Genomic DNA, 18,380 nt, shown 5'->3' with positions numbered 1-18,380 from the left:
ACATGGTACATATATTAATATGATAAGTCGGTTTGGCGACTTTCAAACCAAAAATCAAGTCGAACGCCACTCACGCTTAAAAAAAAAAAAAGCAAGTTAGCAACTTATTTAAATGAAGCGTTTGGAGTCTCACACTACCAATTACACGTTAAAAAACAAAGGGACAGTGCAGTTTATTTAAACGATGCATTTGGAGTTAAACGAGCGTGTGGTCTAACAACAAAACTTATTGAAACGACACGTTTTAAAGAAATAATAAAGGGTCATCGTCTTCCCTCGTCTAACCTAAATGCCTAAAAGCTGAAAATGTGCATAAAAAAATCAAGATGTCCTTGGTGCCGCTTGACTCATTCGCCTATGAATGGGTGGGTGAGTGGCTGAGAGTAATATTGATTGCCCCTCACAAGTGTCTGAGGGTAGGCAACTAGGGCATCCGCAAGATTTTTCTACCAGGGTAGGGGAAATTTTTGGGGGTTGAGGGGGGTGGGGGGGGGGGGGGGGGGGGGGTGGGCGTTTGACCCCTCTTGACCCCCCCTCCCTCCGCCCCTAAGGAGGATCACAGTGCTTGATAGTTTTCATCTTCAACACTTCCCCTCAAGTTGAGGCATATATGTCTCACATGCCTAGCTTGCATAAGGCTGAATGAAGAACACTACTAGATACTCCATTTGTCAAGATATCCGCAAGTTGTTCTCTCATCTTCACATATTGCGTGCAAATGATATATTCTCTGAGTTTTTCTTTTATAAAGTGTCAATCAATTTCAACATGCTTGGTTTTGTCATGTTGGATTGGGTTATGAGAAATACTGATTGTTGCTTTATTGTTATAGTATAATCGCATAGAATCCTTGGAGTCAAACCCGAGTTCTTTCAAGAGTATCTTCATGCCATGACTCGTAATTCTGCCTCTGCATTGGATCTAGCAACCACTAATTGTTTCTTTCTACGCCATGTAACCAAATTATCTCCCACAAATGTGCAATACCCTGACGTGGACTGTCGATCCTTAATTGAGCTAGCATGCTCTGCATCTATATAGGCTTCTATTTTGAAATGACCATGTTGAGAAAACAATAGTCCTTTACCTGGTAAGGATTTTAAGTAGCGAAGGATGCGATAAACTGCTTCCATGATCTTGCTACCTCAATGCCAAGAAAGTCCTTCAAACTACCCAAGTCCTTCATTTCAAACTTGTTAGCAAGAGAGTGTTTTAAATTCTGTATCTCCCTATCATCATTTCTTGCTGCAACAATATCATTCACATACACAATCAAAGCTGTTACCTTTTCTTGAGTGAAATACTTAATGAAAAGTGTATGATCAATTTGACTCTGCTTGTCACCAAATCTTTGCATAGCCCGGGAAAACCACTCAAACCATGCTCTTGGAGGTTTTAGGCCATACAACGCCTTCTTTAGTATGCACATTTTTCCCACTGAGGATGAATCTTCCAATCCAAGAGGAATTTTCATGTATACTTCTTCTTCTAGATCTCCATGAAGATATATTTTTTTACATCAAATTGATGTAGAGGCCAATCCAAATTAGCGGCTATAGAGAGAAGAACTCTAATCGAGTTCATCTTTGCTACTAGAGCAAATGTTTCCTCATAATCAATCCCATATATTTGTGTAAAACCTTTTGCAACAAATCTGGCTTGTATCGTTCTACAGAATCATCAACCTTATGCTTGATAGTGAATACCTACTTGCATCCAACAACCTTCTTCCCATTAGGTAAGTTAACAAGATCCCATGTCTTGTTTTTGTGAAGAGCTTTCATCTCTTCTTGCATTGCTATCCTCCACTTTGGATCATTAAGTGCCTCTTGTAGATTTCTAGGGATAGACACAGATGACAATTTGAACACAAAGTAACGATATTATGGTGAAAGATGTTGATAGGAAACAAAAGCAGAAATGGGATGGTGTGTGCATGACCTGACTCCTTTGCGTTGTGCAATGGGTAGACTCATATCATTGACAACATATATTACATAATTCATATTAGAAATAGAAGTAGTGTCACCTGAGTCAGGATCAGATGTTTGGCATGTAGCATTAGGAGTGGTCTTATTCTTAACTCTAGACTCTTCCACAGGTGGCGCAGATGACTTATCAGTAGGTTCAATAGGAGACTCATTAGTAAGCTGTTGTTTCTCCTGCTTAGGCAGGAATACGTAACGGAGTAAAAAAATTCTCTTCAGTTTGACTTTCCCCTTGAAGAGGAGTTTGTTATGAAGAGAAATAGGATTGTGTTTCAAAGAGAGTGACATCCATTGAGACAAAGTGTTTTCTCGATGGGGGGTGATAACATTTGTACCTGTTTTGTGTAGGAGAATAACCCACAAAGGTTCATTTGATTTGAGGGCTTGAGTGTCTAACTTATCCCAAGCAGGACCATGAATATGGACAAAGCAAACACAACCAAAGACCTTCGGAGAGGCACATTTTGAAGTAGAGAAGCGTGGGAACAATACCTCAAGGGGGGTGCTTTAAACTCTAAGAACCGAGAAGGCATCCTATTAATGAGATAAGCAGCGGTGAGCAAGGCGTCCCCCCCAATAAGATTTGGGCACGTGCATATCAAGCATTAAGGAACGAGTTACCACTAAAAGGTTCTATTTTTCCGTTTAGCAACACCATTCGGCTACGGAGTATTAACATAAGTGGTTTGGTGTATAGTGCCTTGCTCACAAAAATACAGTCCGAGATCACTGGACATATACTCACCTCCATTGTTAGAACGAACAATTTTGATATTGATATTAAATTGGGTCTGAAACCATCTTGTGAAACATCTGAAACACATAGGACACGTCACTTTTTTCCTTTAACAATTAAACCCACGTATTCCGATAAAATCATCAATAAAAGAGACAAACCATCGATAAGCAGATAAATAAACCACTAGTGAAGGGCCCCACACATTAGTATGAACAAGGACAAAAGGCTCATCACTTTTATTGATACTAGGAGAAAAAGACACATGATGGTGTTTAGAAAGTTCACTAGTTTCACACTAAACTTAGATACAATAGTATGCATAAATAAAGAAAGAAACATGAAGGATGCCCTAATCGTTGATGCCAGAGCCAGATTCTAGTTGCAAAGTCATCCGCCTAAACGGTATGATAAGCCTGTGTGAGCTGACCTTGTGTGCTGGGTTGAGAGTTCAGGTAGTACAAGCCATCCCTTAAACTACCACCGCCAATCATTCGCTCTGTGACTAGGCCGTGAAAGAAGCAATAATGTGAGTAAAAAATGACTTAACAATTCAACTCAAGGGTAATACGTGCAATGGACAATAGATTAGTAGCAAAATCAGGTACATGAAGGATAGAGGACAAGGTCATAGAGTGCGTGACATAAATGGATATTTTACTCGACATTGGTGATAGAGAGCCATCAGCTATTCTAACTTTTTCTCTGCCTGAACAAGGATTATATGACAAAAATAAAAGAGATATACCAGTCATGTGATCAGAGGTACCAGAATCAATGACCCAAAGATTATCAAAGTGAGTAGCATATGCATTTAGAGCAATGGCTAAATTACCTGTGTGAGCGAAGGAGGATGCAGTAGCAAATGTGTCCAATTGAGACATAAGTCGACGGAGTGTTTCTACCTCTTCTTTGCTTAGCGCCCCTGTATTAGTGGTTCCTCCACTTGTGCAACCCCCCACGACCTCGGGTAGGCTGGCCATGAAGTCTCCAACAAGTCTCCCAAGTATACCGCGACTGATTACAGTGGTCGCAAAGTATTTTGTCCTTGTCATCTAAGGTCGCATCTGCTACTCTGCCATCTTGACCTTGGAAATCACCTTTCAAAGTGTGTGGAGAGGCACTTACTAGGGCATATTGAGTATGTGAACTGGGATGAAGCATGGTGCTGCGACAACTTTCCTAATTTTGGACATATGAAAAAACCTTTGTAGTGACAGAAGAGGTTCCTTCTCAAAAATCTGAATTCGCACAGGGATCATACTTTGAATTCAATCCACCCAATAACTCATATATACGTTCCTCTTCATTCATCTTCTTAATTTTAACAGCATTGGCTGCACACTTAGTTTGCAAGTTCTAATAATGATCTAACTCTTGCCACAAACTATGGAGTTTATGAAAATAAGTGGCTACTAACTAGTCACCTTGGGTTAGTCCATGTATCCGTCGCTTCAAGTCATATTTTGTGCAGCGTTCCCCATTTTGGAATACGTCTGAGCTGCTGCATCCCAAACCTCTTTTGATGTACAAAGAAACAAGTATCCTTGACTGATCTCCAGTTGCATTAAATGCAACAACCTGACATAACGGTAGAATTTTCTGCTTCTCATTTGTCATATGTTAGGTCATTTGGCTTTGGTCTTGAATTTTTCCATTCAAGTGTCCCATTTTTCCTCTACTCTTAATATACAAAAGAGCGGATTGTGAACAAGAAAGATAGTGGAGCCCATCCAGATTTGGAGAGTTCGAGTTTCACCATGGGAGGTCACCTGACTCTTTGCCCCTTTCTTCTGATTTGTCTCCGACATTTTCAAATCAAACATCCAACCGAGTAAATTGCTCCAATACACACCACGTGGGCTCAAGGAAAATTACAAATAAAAGGAAATACTAAAATTCACCCATTATACCAACTCATAAAAAATAATGATTAATCTGCGATCAACATCTTTTTATTTTTTTATTTTTTGCACTACACTATAGGCCGTTTAGGGCTTACCTGTCGTTTGGCACACTGCTAAACGATGTGTCGTTCTCCCTAGGGCTGAACGACAGAACTATAATGCTGCAGAAGGACATGTCGTTATCCAACAACCACAAAACAACTTGTCATTTAGGCTTGCAGAAGAAAAAAACTTTGCCGTTGCTGGAGGTCCACGCGCCGCCACCCAAGTTCTCTGGAAGGCCTCAAAACTCCAAACTAGACCAGAAGTTGCTGAGAAACCAGAAGAGAGTCTGTTTTCATGATCGATGCATCAGAAACACACTATCTCGTGTTTGTAATGGATCGGGCGGTCACCCAATCGCCAGTGTGTGCTGGAGGGACGGCCTAGAGGATGCCGGCGGTACCTTCTATGGGTGGTGCGACCTAGATGATGAAGGACATTATCTAGTCGCACAACCAAAACACGCGTGGGTGCACCAATCACGGCCATGAGCGGAGGAGCAAAATCATGAACCAGAAAAGAAAACAAACAAGAACCAAATTCTGCTCCGATACCAAGTAGAAAAGAGAGAAAGAAACAGAGATATTTCCATACAGTTTTCATGTGTTTAAATAGGAGAGGATACAAAACCAAGTATGGAAAGGAAGTATTACAATCAAATCATATTGCAATCCTTGTCTGTCACGGCGGAATAAAATAAAAAATAATAAGCATAAATCAAGGAGGATCACAGTGCTCAATAGTTTCCATCTTCAACATATTCTTGATGCTCTTTCTTTAAAGAGCTGATTTTTTTCTCTTCTCGGGCCTTAGATATAGTACCTGTATACTAGGTCCTCATCATTCATATTTTTCCCTTTAAGAAAATCTTTTTACCTATAAGAAATGTATATATTTGTGTCGATAGAGTATTATCATGTAAGGAAACAATCTGGAACTAAAGAGATGTCGATACATGCACCTGAACTTTTAGAAAAATTGACCAATAATGTTTGTATACTGAAAGACACAAGGTGTCTATGTTATCAATGAACTCTATTGAAATCAAAACAAGCCTTTATCAAATGCACATTATAGTGTGATAATTTACCTCTTTAGGTACTATGCTTCTCATTGCCAGTAAAAATTCTTTACCTTGTGATGTGTGGCCGACAAAATTAATTGATCAAGAAGATCATTTGCGATGCTAACCCTTGGATTTAGAGCTTAAATTTTTTGAAGCCATATTCATTTTTAGTATATATTGCACGAAATATCCAGATGTCCATAGATGCCTTTTAGGGTATTTTCATAATTCTATGCTTGTCCATGATGTGAAATTTCTTTGTTTGTAGTTTTTATTTTTGATTTAATGCGATGAGATTTGATCTTGAATTTTGAAGGTTTGGAGAGAGAGCAGAGGAGAGGATAAAGCGGGGAGGGAGAGGAAAAGAGAGGGGAGAAGGAGTTGTATCTATTCCTTTGTTTGGATGCTTTAATAAATAATGGGAGGCAAAATACATATCCTTCCCTTTTTTTGGTTGCTGGGTGGAAAGGAGAGGAAAGGATAAGGTACTTTGGAAATTGACAATAAAGTGAGACAAATATGTTAAGGGTTTGTTTAGACACTGCTGGTAATTTAATCAACTATGAAGGGTAGAAAGGAAATTACAGAAAAAAATCTTTACAACCTTTTTTCCTCTCCCTTTAAATTACCCCTAATCTGAGAAAATTAAGGAAAAGGGGATTTGAAATGCTATGCCTCTGAATGCCCTCAATCCCTCCTTTCTCTTAAAAACAAATACATACAATCAGGGTGAAGGGTAAACCCCCATCTCATCCCCCTCTCCTTTCCTCTCCCTCCATCCAAACGTACCCTAAGAGATCATTCACATGCATGCCACATATGCATGTGAATGATCTTTTAGGGACACTTTCTTGAGTTTTAAAGTTTAAAACAGGTTCTTATCTTGTGCTTCATATGTATTTTATTATTTTGTGATGAACTTGCAGCAAAGCCATGCGATCACTCAGATTATCTGCTGGCTTTCTTTCTGTTTCTTTTTTTCGTTTTTTAGCACAGTGAATAAGGATGGATTTAAACCAAATCTGGAGACCCATCTGATTCCATTACTTTCAACAAAACTAGAGGAAACTTTGGAGTCAAAAGAGAAAAGTACAGCATCTTCTTTAAAACCTGCTCATCATCCACTGCTTATGCAGGTATCTCATTCAGTTTTTCTACAGTAAGCAAATTAATGAATGTTTATCAATGCTTTGGTGTGGATTGGGAATTAAGCATTACTCTATTTAAAAGTAAAATGGTTATACCATGTCATTCTCACATTATTCCAAGTGTTAGAGAATGTCAATGTCATGAACAAAGAAGATCATTTGAAAATTTGTTTAGGATAAAGTCAGATGACTTAATCTCTGTAATTTATGGAGATTCACATTGATAAACTGCCAGTATTGTGACTAGTGTCTTTGAAACACGTATTACTATTGATTAACTTGTTAGTGGACTGGTGTTGTATGCCTTTATATGGGTAACTTTTCAAGTAAAATATTTTTTTCCGATTTGTTGAGATAATCGTTTAAAGTAATGGTGCACTAAATGAATTTCTATCAAGTAGTTCAAGGTGTTAGAACATCATTCTTGAAATTAATCTAAATTCAATTCTCAGGCTTTGTCAGATGAGCTGAACTGTGGCATTCATGACATAGTGAGTGTTGAGTTAAATATTTGTGATACCCAGCCTGGCTGCCTTGGAGGTGGGAACGATGAATTTATTTTCTCTGGAAGATTGGACAACCTCGCTTCAAGTTATTGTGCATTACGGGCTCTTATTGATTCATGTAAATTAGCCAGTGATTTATCAAGTGAACATGCAATTAGGATGGTTGCTTTATTTGATAATGAAGAGGTAATAATCTTCCACAGCTTGGTAATTTTGCGTGGATGAAGTTTTATGTCTATCTTGTATCCTTTTCATAATAACGGTAATGATTTAATGTCACTTTCAAATATGCATTTCTCAATTCATACTTCTTTAAGGATCATCCTAAGCCCGTAAAATTTCCATTGCCACATTTAGAACGTGCTATATGTAAAAATTTATAATGTGAAAATTTCTTTATTATTATTATTATTTTTTTATAAGTAATTGCAATTCAATTCATTGAAAGCGTAGAGGGGTGCAACCCTTATACACGGGAAGTATAAAGAGAGCCCCTAAAAGGGATGAGAAGAGAATAAATTTAAAAATTCTACATAAGAAAAACCATTCAAGCAATGATGAGACGCTATCCAAAGATATAACATATTAAGCAAACGCTTCCGTAGTTCCACCATTGATGTTTCTACATGTTCAAAGAGCAACGCATTCCGCTCCCGCCAAATACACCATAATAAACACAATGGAGCTAACCGCTAAGCTTCTTTAGCGCGACCATACCCACCCGACGCGCCCCAACTAGTGAACAACTCCAACACCTTTTTTTTGATAAGTAATAAACTGACTTTATTAAAAGCGTCAGGCGCCCCTTAGTACACCGGCAATATACAAGACAACGCATTGCTTGAAAAAAAAAAAAACGACCCTAAAAGAGGAAGAGAGAAACCCACCCAAGCCATCCCACGATAGCAAAAAACCCCAACCCAAAACCTCAAAAAACACACCACACGCCCATCCAAGAACCCTCATAACCCAATACCCTAAGACACAACACCCGAACCCCACCTCCGACCCATACACTACATAACCTGAGCCTTTCCTCTCCTACTCCAAGGACGCACACTCGCACCGTCATAGTTTATGGAACTCTTTAGATTCTGCAATTCCCTCCTCCCTTTGTTCTTTTGCCGCTTCCCCATAAAGCAAAAGCTCATGGGCGACTTCACAATAAAGCAAAAGGTGATTCATAGACTCCCCATTCTTCTTATACATACAATACTACTCAATCACTACGACATTCCTCTTACGCAAGTTCTCATGCGTCAGAATTTTACCCAAAGCTGCTAACCGTACAAAGAAAGCCACCTTTGTCGGAGCCTTAACACACCAAATACTCTTCCACGGAAATGATGGGCCATTTTTCCTAATGAGCACTTCAAAATTTCTTTATGTTATGGGAGCTTGTTCCTATTTATTGGACATACTTTACTATGAACTCTACTATAACTGGATTGAAGGAAATTGAAGGGTCGCCATCCATGGTAAAAATGTCAAATGTTCAGTAGTGTTATCGTTTTTCAGATGTTTAAGGAGATAAGTGGCTAATAGGCAACTAGCTTATAAGCAGCATGCTGTGTTTCTAAATTAATACTCAGAATCAGATGTCTTTCAAAATTGTGTTTATTTCTAGTTCTACTGGGCATTTGTGATTGTTTTTCTTAATACATTCATAAAATTTGATAATCTAATGTCTGTGTTTGCTCTTACTATGTTAGCCAGTTAACAAATGTTGTTTAAACTCTTATTCTTTAGGTGGGTTCAGATTCAGTTCAAGGAGCTGGTGCACCAACCATGTTTCAGGCCATGAGACGCATCGTTAGTTGCTTAGTTAATGAGTATGTAGGTGAAGGTGCTTTCGAGCGTGCAATTCGCCACTCATTTCTTGGTATGATTTAGTTCATATAATTTTGGATTTGGGGCCAGCTGGACCCTTCATGACCCTTCTGTTCTTGATTATGTTACTTCTGCTTATTGTATGGAGTTATCTTCTTCAATGATTTAGTTAGTGTTCATAGTGCAGAGCTAATCCCCAAGAAACATGGTTACCTGTTGGTGTTCAGACCTGCAGTACCAAGGAAAAGCCTGCAAGGAAAGGAGGAGGGTTAGAGGGGTTCACTGGTGGTTAGCCAGTGAGAGCTCTCCGACCCCCAAGTTTGTAAGGGTCGTAGAGGGAAAGGTGTGTGGTAGTGTTTGGTTAGGTAATAATGCGTACCTTAGATCTCTCTTTTGGCCCTTAATATAGACTGGAGCCTTATAGGGTTTTAGGGGTTTTTGGGAGAGGTTCCTGCGTGATGCCGAACGTGTCCTTCCTCTCTCCAACTTGTAGAGAAAGCCAGTAGAGTGTGGGAGAATTCTGTTATATGAGCTGTCATGGGGGGAGATCGTCTGCTTGCTAGCTTAGGCCTGAGGAAGTTGCGCCCTGGTCTAGGTGATTGGCAGGCGGATTTTAACAGGTTAGTGTGTCTTCGGGCCGTTGGGTCTCCAATTGTCATGGGCTGGTTGGACTTTTTCTGAGGCTACGCTTTCTTCTTGGGTAACTGTATCTAGGCCCTCCACCTTTTAACAAACCATCACTAGAATTGCAGTCCCAACCCTGGGGATGTGTCATTCTAGGTATTGGACCTACTGGTATCAAATCTTTAGCTGACAGAGAGACTCATAAAAGTACCATGGACTTGTGACTAAATAGACATATACATTTAATGATCTAAAATAATTTGACGTTAAACATGTGTCAGTATGTCTGTTTGTGTTTGTCTTCATATTCATGCAAAGATAAATAAGTGATTGAAAGTGGCGACCAATTTGCTAGAGATGACAAAGGTAGCAACAGTTCCTTTGAAGGTGTAACATAATGAGTTCAACTGTATTTGAGTGTATAGAAGCTAATGTTCTTGGTTTGTGTTACTTAAGTCAGTTTGATACCCTCCTAATACTGACCTTGGTATACTTAAGTTGACGGAAGTTTCTTGGGCTTATGGAGGGTAAGGTCTTATAATTAGAGATCATTATCGGAGGACCGTATTCACTTTCCTCAGACACTTGTGTTGGTGTGGATCTACATTCACTTTCCTCAAATGTGGAGCTTTCTTTCTAACTTTTCTGAATTTATGGATTTTTGTTCTTCTTTTAGCATGTAAGGGGACTTTTTTTTTTGTATATATCATGTGTACTAGGGTTGTGCCCCGCTGCGTTCATCAATGAAATGGATTTTATATATATATATATATATATATATATATATATATATATAAACATACTTATCAAAAAAATATATATATAAACATACAAATGTGGAGCTATAGGACTCTAGGCTGAAGGAAGTAGAATTTTGTGATTTTAGATCATCATCAATGGTCACTTTAAAGTTTGAAGTGCTTCTATTTGATCTGATAATATTGTCTCCTCTGTTGGAGATTAGCACCTTTTGTTATACAGGATTTCACTATTCAGAAGACTGCAAAGGTCCCTTGATCTGGACACTTACCTGGTTAGAGGAAGCATCACGCAATTATTTGCGAACATGAGTTGGATTTGTTTTCTTAGCTTTGAGTTCTTGTTCTCTTGTCTTATGTGTTGATGTGTTGCTTTTCTCTGTCCTTGTTGATTTAAATAAATTTTCTTCTTGTTTGTTGTCAGGAAGATATATCTTCCTGCCTACTTTTGTTCCTTGGCTTTATTTTATGCGCGATGTTATTTAATGATCTTAAAGTAGAGACTGTTACAGTAGAATGTTTGAGGGATACCTCAAGCTTTCAAATATTAAACTGAGTCAAGGTATAGCAATACAATTTCTGTAAAATAATGAACTAAGGTGCAATGGTAGTTAAACTAAAGAAAAGAAAGGTACAATGGTAGTTAAGATTAAAGGTCAAGAGATAATGTCCTGGCTTATTCATCCACAGGGTGGGACTAGGATAACAATAAGGCTAATGAAGCCAATGTAATGAGCTGGTTAAGATGTGCTATAAGTTTTTCCAACTGTTGCATTCCAAAGAAGATGAAAATTTTATAAATCAGCACGAGACTTGCATACTTCATTACCAACTGTTACATATGGACCTGAATATAAATTGTTAGGCAGCTAGACAAATTTATTATAAGTTTACTTTCAGGTGAGGAGTGTGAAATAGATGTTTGTCATCCCTTATTATCGCCATTCATTTGAGGGGAACTAGAACTTTCCCATGAACTTTACCCAGTTTATAGACTCTAACTTATTCTACTGCATCACTAATAAAACAATTTTTTGTGTACAAAAATTGAGGCTTCTCTAGTTTCTTTTTAACTAGGGCAAAAACATTGGTATTGGTGTATAACATGGATGAAGGGTGTCAGACACAATGACCACCAAGATGTGATCTGTCAAGAAAAGTAAAATAGTGCAGACAAGGACACTGGTGTCAGTTTCCAACAGGGAAGGGTTTGATGCAAGTCTTGTGTTCATTCTTATAGTTGTTTAGCTTGTATTTGTTTTGTCTTTTACTGCACATAAAGCAATTTCTAAAGTATCTTTCTGGGATGCTCTCTCTGTATAGTGTCTGCAGACATGGCTCATGGAGTTCATCCAAATTTCATGGATAAGCATGAAGAACACCATCGACCAGAAATGCAAAAGGGGCTTGTTATCAAGCACAATGCAAACCAGCGTTACGCTACTAGTGGTGTCACAGCTTTCCTATTCAAAGAAGTTGGAAAAATCCATAACCTTCCAACTCAGGTAGTGGCCATTTATACAGTCTGTCCAATTCATTTTGCTTACCCCATCTTAAATTTCTTAACTAATAAGCTTGCTTTTTCTCCATACTTTGGAAATTGACCTTCTAATGAGTGTTGGAAGAAATGATCTTGTGACTCATAAGTAATTGCTACTAAATTATTTTTGGATGTTGGACATTTAACTCTTTTGTTATGTATTTACCCATGGAAAGTCATATATGAGGCATGCCATTGGTTTTTCCTACAAAATATATTGCAAACTAAAATCATTTAAAAAGGTCACTGACACTAAGGATTCCCTATCAAAAGGAACAAATATTTCTCTTTTTGTAATACAAGGAAGTTGTAACCTTAAATGTAATTAGTTTTTTTTTTTTTTTTTAAAAGTAATTGAAATATCATTAAAAGCGCAATGCGCAACCTAATACACATGAAGTATACAAGAGAAACGACTATATAGAAGGAGAAAAAAGAACAAGAAAATTATTAAAGGAGCTAAAAACGCAGCTATTCGAGAATAAAGAGAATAAAAAATGGACTTAAGCTCTTCCAGTGTTCTCTCTCGGTCCTTGAAATTTTGATCGTTTCTTTCTCACCAAAGGCATCACAAAAGGCAAGAGGGCATTATCTTCCACACTATAGCACTCTGAGAGCTACCACCCATCCACTAGCATGTAAACAAATCAACCACCCAGCTAGACATAACCCAAGACAGTCCAAAGCGACTGAAGAAAGCATTCCATAAGGAACAAGCCACCTCACAGTGGAAAAGAAGATGGTTCACAAAATCCCTATTCCTTTTCCACATGCAGCACCAATCAACCACAATGACATGTTGGTTCCTAAGATTATCCATGGTAAGGATCTTTCTTAGGGCCGCCGACCAAGCAATAAACGCCACTCTCAAAGGCACCTTGGTCTGCCAAATACACTTCCAAGGAAAAGGAATGCCATCATTACATTCAAGGACCCTGTAAAAGGAGCTAACATTGAACATTCCTTTGTTTGAAGGGGCCTACCAAAGATTGGCTTTCCCTTCCCGTCTCACTCTATAGGAATACAACAAATTAAAGAAAAAAGCCAAGACATCCACCTCCCAATCGGGAGCTGCTTACATTCCACTGAACGGAACAACTAGAAAGATCCAAATGAACTGCAACAGAAGCATCATTCACACAAGCAATGACATATAACTCTGGGAATGCTTCCTTAAGGGCCATCTCCCCACATCACACATTATCTTAGAATTTGATCTTGGAGCCATCTCCCAGCTCAAACTTGGTATGACTAAAAAACATTCTCCACCCCCTCCTAATATTCTTCCATAACTCCGCCCCAAATGGCCCAGGGGATCAAAAGCAATTTTAAAATCCACAACAACTCTCCACCATGCCTCTCTCTCATGCACATAGCGCCAAAACCATTTTCCTAAAAGAGCACAATTGAACATCCTCAAGTTGTGAACCCCCAGCCCTCCCTCAAAAATTGGAGAGGTTACCTTGAACCAACTAACCAAATGATATTTGAACTCTTCACCTATCCCACCCCATAAGAAATTTTGATGGAGCTTCTCTGTGTGATTTGCCACACTAGCAGGAAGGGGGAAAAGAGACATGAAGTATGTAGATAAATTGGAAAGGGTGCTCTTTCTAAGGGCAACCATACCATCTTTTGATAAATACATCATTTTTTAACTAGCCAATTGACGCTCAATCTTTTTTACTACACTATCCCAAATAGATTTGGCCTTGTAAGAGGCCTCCAACGGAAGACCAATATACTTCAAAGGCAAAGAGAAAACCCCACAACCTAAAATGCCAGCCAACCCATCTACATTATTCACATTACCCATAGGAACCAATTTTTGACTTAGCCAAGTTAACCTTCAAATCGGAGACGGCTTCAAAACATAAGAATAAGGCACACAGATAACGAAGGTGATTGAGATTGGCCCCACAAAAAACCAAGTTCAACTTCAGCTGGAGAGGCGGATTTTTCGAACAACAAGTGTGATATACTAACCACTCCAAAGTGCCTAGACTCCACAGAGAAGCCTAAGAGAAGACCTCCATCAACACTTACAGTAAGCATTTTACTAAAAGCCTCCATAACAATAACGAACAGAAAATGAGATAAAGGGTCTCCCTTTCTCAACTCACGGGAGCTGTTGAAGAAACTGAACAGATTGCCATTTACTAAAAGAGAGAAGCGCATCGAAGAGATGTAATGCACTATCCAAGAACACTATTTGTAACGACCCAAGGAAAAACACTAGCCACATCTGCGCTATCACCTCAAAAGGACTAGTCAATTTGGAATTTCCTTTGAATTCCTTATAAAACTCAGTTTCACATAATAACTATGTAATGTGGGATTTATCAATCATGACTATCTTTATAAACCTCCCACTCTATGTGGGCTACTCATCTTCCCAATATGGACTGAGGTGTTACAAATTCTCTCCCTTAAACCTCCGATGTCCTCGTCAAGGCCATGTAATGCAAGGCTCTAGTACCACATGGCCTGACGTTACTAGGTAGCTTTGATACCATTTGTAACGATCCAAGGAAAAACGCTAGCTACATCTGCGCTATCATCCTAAAATGATTAGTTAATTTAGAGTTTCTTTAGAATTCCTTATAAAGTCCAGTTTCACCTAATAACTAGGCAATATGGGACTTAACACTTATCACTATCTTTATAATCACCCACTCTATGTGGGCTATTAATCTTCCCAGTATTGGACCGGGATGTTATACCATTTCTCTCCGAATCCACTTTTCCAACAAATACAGTAAGAACTCCTAGTTGACATGGTCATAGGACTTCTCGATATCCAACTTGCAAAGCACCCCTGATTCACCAGATTTGATCCTACTATCCAGACGACTAGTTTGTTCTTGTTATGGGTCTCCCTCTCTTAAAACTAAAATTCAAAGTTTATGGTTTGTTTGTGTTCGACTTCAACATGGCCCTAATGCAACTAGATTAGGTCCAGCTTGGGTTCTTAGGTATGGTCAAAGTTATGCCCCTTGGCCAATTAACAATCAGTTTGTGCTAAGTTATTGAATCATCATCATAGATTCCCATTGACACAGAATGATGTGTTATAATTCTAAATCTCAATTTATTCTTCACGACTACCTCTCCTTGTTTTGGTAAGAATTTTAGAATTTTATGTGATGAGGTGATATAACTTAATTGTCATGTTGTAATGAAGAAAATTTAGCAACAGGTTGTATACCACGCACATCTAGTTTTTGTTCCTGGATCTTTTACTTGAGACATTGTGAATATATATATATTTCATATTGAATTTGCTTCTGTGTAGGAATTTGTGGTGAGAAACGATATGGGATGTGGTTCCACCATCGGTCCAATTCTTGCTTCAGGAGTTGGCATCCGTACTGTTGATTGTGGCATTGCTCAACTTTCAATGCACAGGTAGCAAATTGAATTCCTTTCTCTGATTTAAATACTTCAAATCAACACATATACACACATACACACGAGGAAAAAAGAAAGAAAAAATCAACCTTACTGAAGTTTGGGTTCTTAAATATGCTTGCTCTTGTGAGCTTTTTGGGTTTGCCAAAGTTATTGGATAAAGAGTTCAAGCTAAGGAGGGTTCCCACTTCCTATGCAGACACTTAATTAGCTGCGATTAATAGGAAAAATTATAAACCGATACAAAAAATAATAATAATAATAATAAATTATGTTCAATAATTTAATTTAATGAACTTAATTAAAACTACTAAGCTTTAATCTTTTCAAATCGGTATTGAAAAAACTTGATGATTTAAAAATTTGAAAATTTAGATTTTGGAAACAATGATTGCTCATCCCAGTTCAAATGATTGGGCAAATAACTTAATTAAAACTATGAATTTTGTTTGTTACAGACTGGGAGGAAAGTTATAGAGTGCATCTGGTTGTGGTTTAAGTAGACCATTTATTTCTTAACGAGGCAATACCAAGTAGTCATAGCCAATTCCATATTGTGTTCTACAGGCATTTCAAGAGATCTGTTTCATTTGCCTCTGCTTGTTCTTGACTTCTTGAATTCGTGACCTGTGACCACACTCAATAAAGAAGCTCTCTCTCTCTCTCTCTCTCTCTCACACACACACACACACACACACATCTGTGGTGGTATGAGCCACTGTTCAATGACTTAAAACAGTGATGTGGACAAGAACATATCATACCTATGGCATGATATAGTGATTGTACTGGCTCCACTACTTCTATGAATCTACCTCAACACATTTCACCATAGTTCCATCAGTCTCCTTATTAGAAAATCTGTCAGGAATTTACTTGTCGAAATAATAATAATAATAATAGTCTGTTGGAGTTTTTTATTTTTATTAGAACCCGGTGCTGGATAAAAGGCAAATCATTATTTCTGTTTTTTGTTTCTTCCATTTGAAGTATAACTTAAGTTGGGTTTTTTGCTGTCGGTTCAACTGCAGTGTGAGAGAGATATGTGGTAAGGAAGATATAGACATTGCTTACAAGCATTTCAAGGCATTCTATCAAACCTTTTCAAGCATAGACAGGAAGCTGAAGGTGGATTTTTAAGATATAGTCTGTTACGTTCATGAAGTCGGTAAGAATAATCTATATTTGAATGCATGGTCCTACTTGAAATTATATTTGTTCATTGAGAGAGAATTGTATTCATTTCTTCATGTAACAAATCTGTAGCTCATAACATTATTTTCTTTCTCAATCCTACAACAAAGAGTTGTCAGAAACTGGATATGCAGCTAGATTTGAGACTTAAAGAAAAGTTGCTATCATTACTTGTATCTATTAGGTTTGGCACATGAGGAGAATGGAATCAAACTGTAATCTTTATGATCCATGTTTGTTGGAACCAACTGTATCTGGGGCAGAAGTAGAGCTGATATTCTGGTCAGGGTTGCCATCCGTGTTTGCTTTGGAGAGTTTCCGCTTTAGTTCGGACAACAAAGCCTGATTCTCTTGGTTTAGCAGTTGAGCTTTCTTCCTTAGCCTCTCATTTTGTTGGATTATGTAACAGTTTTGCAAATATAGCTGTGAATTCAGCTTCTCCATTGGTACTGCCCCTGAAATTATGACACAAAAAAGAAGTAATAATCTTTTAACATATACTATCTTTAGTTTTCATTAATATTATGTTCGAAGTCAGTGAGGAAGCTTTGACAATTGAGTAGACAGAATAAATAGTGTGTGTGTGTGCATGTGTTTCAGTAATGGGATAGACAGAGAGAGAAAAATGATTTGACATGAAGCGAACCAACCTTGTATTGTATCCTTCAAATGTTGAAGAGGCAGTGGAACTGTTAGGTATATGGTGTTTGGTTTTAGGATATAAATATATGGTGGAATGTGTAAAAAGAGAGAGAAAAGAAGCATGCCAAAACGAACCCACACGAAGTAGTACCTGTAAACAACAAACATCCACCCAGCAAAAGCCCCCTTGTCTGCCTTTTTCCTGCAGAAAGAAGTTGAATGTACAAGACTTTAACCGTCGGATGCAAGAGAAAAAGTGAGAGATGGAGAGTTGTTAGAGCGGTGCACGTAAAAGTGGTGGGAAGATGGCACGGATGCACGTAAGAGAGAGAGAGAGAGAGAGAGAGAGAGAGAGATGCTTGGGGGGACAAGAAGTGAGAGAATAGCAATGAGAATATATAGAGATGGAGAGGAAGAGAAAGCCGCTGGCTCCTGCAACAACAGCAACAGCAACAAGAAGCATGGATGGAAATGCCTGCGTTTGGGCTGTTTGCACGTGAAGAAGGTGAAACGAGAGGAGAGCTCTTGATGTTCACGTGATGAGACCGGCTTAGCTGGTTATTCTATTTATTTATCATTTGACCTTTCAAATATATAAACTATAAAACTAATCCCAAGAGGCTTGTGACTTATGAGTTGGTTTTTTTATTATTATTTTTTATATATATCTATTTTAATAATGTTAAAAACTATATTTTTATTTTGCAATGCTGACGTGAGAGTCCATCTAACCCTTCAATCAATCTTTATTAAAAAAACAAAATTCGACATCTGGTTCAAACTTAGAACTGACACATCAATATTGTGGGATAATTACGAAATAAAAATATAGTATATATAACATTATTATTATTATTATTATTATTATTATGGGCAATTAGAAGTTACAGAAAAAACCAAAAAAAAAACGGGGGAAGGGAGGGGGAGGGGATTTTGTAGTGTTTAATATCTAAGTACTTGATTGGAAGTCTAACCAAATCTAATTGCA

General features: G+C 38.1%; 2 protein-coding genes across 6 annotated transcripts in view; one reads left to right on the top strand and one right to left on the bottom strand.

Annotated features, from left to right (window-relative positions):
- LOC133879578 (probable aspartyl aminopeptidase) overlaps positions 1 to 17,246 on the top strand; it is a 29,704-nt gene extending 12,458 nt beyond the window's left edge. For 3 of the 5 annotated variants that reach the window (XM_062318199.1, XM_062318196.1, XM_062318200.1), the window contains 6 exons: positions 6,731 to 6,875; positions 7,340 to 7,579; positions 9,143 to 9,275; positions 11,929 to 12,110; positions 15,441 to 15,553; positions 16,588 to 17,246. In XM_062318199.1, coding sequence (XP_062174183.1) covers positions 6,731 to 6,875; positions 7,340 to 7,579; positions 9,143 to 9,275; positions 11,929 to 12,110; positions 15,441 to 15,553; positions 16,588 to 16,696 — 922 coding nt within the window. In that variant the 3' untranslated portion in view covers positions 16,697 to 17,246. The remainder of the gene's footprint in view (positions 1 to 6,730; positions 6,876 to 7,339; positions 7,580 to 9,142; positions 9,276 to 11,928; positions 12,111 to 15,440; positions 15,554 to 16,587) is intronic. The other 2 variants (XM_062318197.1, XM_062318198.1) reach the window with 2 other exon arrangements.
- On the bottom strand, positions 16,973 to 17,695 carry LOC133879579 (uncharacterized). Its single transcript, XM_062318201.1, has 2 exons — positions 17,401 to 17,695; positions 16,973 to 17,205 (listed from the first exon to the last, which is right to left on the bottom strand). Exons 1-2 carry the CDS (start codon positions 17,558 to 17,560, stop codon positions 16,973 to 16,975), a joined length of 393 nt encoding a protein of 130 aa, XP_062174185.1. The 5' UTR covers positions 17,561 to 17,695.
- Between the last annotated feature and the right edge of the window lie 685 nt (positions 17,696 to 18,380).

The sequence above is a fragment of the Alnus glutinosa genome, chromosome 10 (assembly GCF_958979055.1).
Source record: "Alnus glutinosa chromosome 10, dhAlnGlut1.1, whole genome shotgun sequence".
NCBI lineage: Eukaryota > Viridiplantae > Streptophyta > Magnoliopsida > Fagales > Betulaceae > Alnus > Alnus glutinosa.
This window is presented reverse-complemented; position numbering and strand designations above follow the sequence as displayed.

Excerpts from the sequence above, each read along its gene's own strand:
- LOC133879579 (XM_062318201.1), bottom strand. The coding sequence starts at position 17,560 with ATGTTTGTTGTTTACAGGTACTACTTCGTGTGGGTTCGTTTTGGCATG. Across the intron at positions 17,206-17,400 it reads TTTGAAGGATACAATACAAG|GGGCAGTACCAATGGAGAAG; the intron begins GTTGGTTCGCTT and ends TCATAATTTCAG.